This window comes from Rhinopithecus bieti, unplaced genomic scaffold (genome assembly GCF_001698545.2).
Source record: "Rhinopithecus bieti isolate Rb0 unplaced genomic scaffold, ASM169854v2 scaffold_1618, whole genome shotgun sequence".
Classification (NCBI taxonomy): Eukaryota; Metazoa; Chordata; class Mammalia; order Primates; family Cercopithecidae; genus Rhinopithecus; species Rhinopithecus bieti.
Window position 1 is genome coordinate 413,616 of NW_016803937.1, and position 2,729 is coordinate 416,344.

Genomic DNA, 2,729 nt, shown 5'->3' on the forward strand with positions numbered 1-2,729 from the left:
GTCAGGAGATCAAGACCATCCTGGCTAACACGGTGAAACCCCGTCTCTACTAAAAAATACAAAAAACTAGCCGGGCGAGGTGGCGGGCGCCTGTAGTCCCAGCTACTCGGGAGGCTGAGGCAGGAGAATGGCGTGAACCCGGGAGGCAGAGCTTGCAGTGAGCTGAGATCTGGCCAGTGCACTCCAGCTTGGGTGACAGAGCGAGACTCCGTCTCAAAAAATAAATAAATAAATAAATAAATAAATAAATAAATGGCAGGGCGTGGGGGCTCACACCTGTAATCCCAGCACCTTGGGAGGCCAAGGCAGGTGGATCACAAGGTCCGGAGTTCAAGACCAGCCTGGTCAAGATGGTGAAACCCCGTCTCTACTAAAAATACAAAAATTAGCCAGGCATGGATTATAGCCATGCCTGTAATCCCAGCAGCTACTCGGGAGGCTGAAGCAGGAGAATTGCTTGAACCCGGAAGGCAGAGGTTGCAGTGAGCCGAGATCGCGCCACTGAACTCCAGCCTGGGTGACAGAGCGATACTGTCTCCAAACAGAACAACAGAGTGCTGCTGCTGGGCCCACAGGAGCTTGGAATAACTGCATGTTTTTCTCAATTTTCATTTCCCAGAACTGGGCACCCCCGGGCTGTGAAAAGTTAGGGAAGTGTCTGACACCTCCAGAGTCCATTCCCAAGAAGTGCCTCTGGTCCCACTAGCACCTGCGTGGACCCAGGTCAGGCCTGGAATCTCCGGTTGGCTCTGCAAGTGCCCGGGGGGAGGACGGCTCTGGCCTCGGTGCTCTCCCGACCCTGCCCAGGCCAGACAGACGGCACCTGCAGACACGGGGACTGCACGACTCCACCTGCCCAGGACCTGACCCTGGAGTGTGCTCGGCCCTCCTCCTCGCCCACGGCGCCTCAGATCTCAGGACCCTCCTCCTCGCCCACGGCGCCTCAGACCTCAGGACACTGCCATCTCACGCTTTTTGTGAACCCCAAATATCTGAGACAGGTCTCGGTCAATTTAGAAAGTTTATTAAGTTTATTAAGGATGCGCCCGTGACAGCCTCAGGAGGTCCTGGAAACACATGGCCGAGTTGGCTGGGGGTACAGTTTGCCTTTACATCTTAGGGAGACGTAAGATCAGTATGTGTAAGACGTACATTGGTTCGGCCAGCCTTCCACTGACTACATGATCGAGTCTGGCCCAGTGAATCCGCATTTTTATGTTAACAATAAGGGAGGGGAGCGATCAGATAAGCATTTGTCTCAGGGGAGCCCCAGAGGGGTGACCTCCAGTTCCGTCTGTCCTTTGTCCACAAGGAATTTCCTTGGGCACTAATTATGAGGGAGGCATGTAGTCTTTATCATTGCAGCTATGTTATTTAGAAATAAAACAGGAGGCAGGTTTGCCTAATTCCCAGCTTGACTTTTCTCGGCTTAGTGATTTTGGGGTCCCAAGATTTATTTTCCTTTTATACCTTCCCAGCAGCTGCCAAGGATCAGGCGCCCAGCTCCAGCCGCCTCCCACCTTCTCCAGAGCCCAGCGCTGCATTCCTTGCCAAAGGGCAGGACTCGGGGCTCCCTGCTGTTCCCACACCAGCCCAACAGCCCGGGGTTGAAGGAGATGACAGGGCCAATTCTGTGTTGAACCCTCCCCAGGCCCCCCTCGGGCCACCTGGGAGACAGAATCAGGAAGAAGGAGGGGAAGGCCGAGGCCTCCTGGGCTGGATGTGGAGGGCTTAAGTGCAGCTAACACACGTGGCCCGGTGGGGCCGGCTCATGTGGCAGCTTCCGTGGGGATGTGAAGGTATCAGGGTCCTCCGTTTGCACCTTCCCTAGAGGTCTGGAGCCCAGGCCCCAGGCCTTGCCAGCCCTGACCATGGCACACTTCGAGGCAGCTGCTGCCACGCCCCTTGGCATCAGAGGATGGGTCCCCCACTCGCCCTGGAATGGGGACCCCAGCAGCCACACGCAGACTCCGGCCTTCACCCTCCGAAGGCTCCTGGGGGCTGCCTTCCACTGAGTGGGCTTTCCCTTCTGCAGTAACTGCCAGGCCAAAGCTGAACTGGAAAAATTGTGAAATGATGGGCTGGGCACGGTGGCTCACGCCTGTAATCCCAGCACTTTGGGAGTCCAAGGCGGGTGAATCACGAGGTCAGGAGATCAGGGCCATCCTGGCTAACACGGTGAAACCCCGTCTCTACTAAAAATACAAAAAAATTAGCCGGGTGTGGTGGCGGGCGCCTGTAGTCCCAGCTACTCGGGAGACTGAGGCCGGAGAATGGCGTGAACCCGGGAGGTGGAGTTTGCAGTGAGCTGAGATCCGGCCACTGCACTTCACCCTGGGCGACAGAGCGAGACTCCGTCTCAAAAAAAAAAAAAGGCTGCGAAACGAATAAAAGTCTTGGACTAGAGCAAAAAGCATTTTAGCTCTGGGGATTTTTTTGAAAGGAAATTGTGTTTGGAGGGAGTTGTGCCTCACGCAACCCCCTGAGTACCAGTCCTCGGGCGGCCAGGGGGTTCACAGCTCCCCACCCCAAGGCTGAGGCGTCACCTGGCCTCTGCCATCGCGGATGCGCCCCCTGGCCTGGCCACGCCTTCCGGCCTCTCTCCCCCAGGTCCGGGCGGGAAGAGCCACCTCAACGGCAGGACCCATCCATCCGCGAGAGGCCAGCGCCCCCGGCCGGTCCAGCCCAAGCCCGCCGCCTCTGCCCTGGGCTGCTCCCTCCGGGCCCTG

At 57.3% G+C, this 2,729-nt stretch overlaps 1 protein-coding gene across 1 annotated transcript in view; it reads left to right on the forward strand.

The window, feature by feature from the left end:
• GALNS (galactosamine (N-acetyl)-6-sulfatase) overlaps nucleotides 1–1,418 on the forward strand; it is a 52,324-nt gene extending 50,906 nt beyond the window's left edge. Inside the window, exon 12 of the mRNA XM_017859268.1 lies at nucleotides 620–1,418. Coding sequence (XP_017714757.1) covers nucleotides 620–706 — 87 coding nt within the window. The 3' untranslated portion in view covers nucleotides 707–1,418. The remainder of the gene's footprint in view (nucleotides 1–619) is intronic.
• Nucleotides 1,419–2,729: the final 1,311 nt, after the last annotated feature.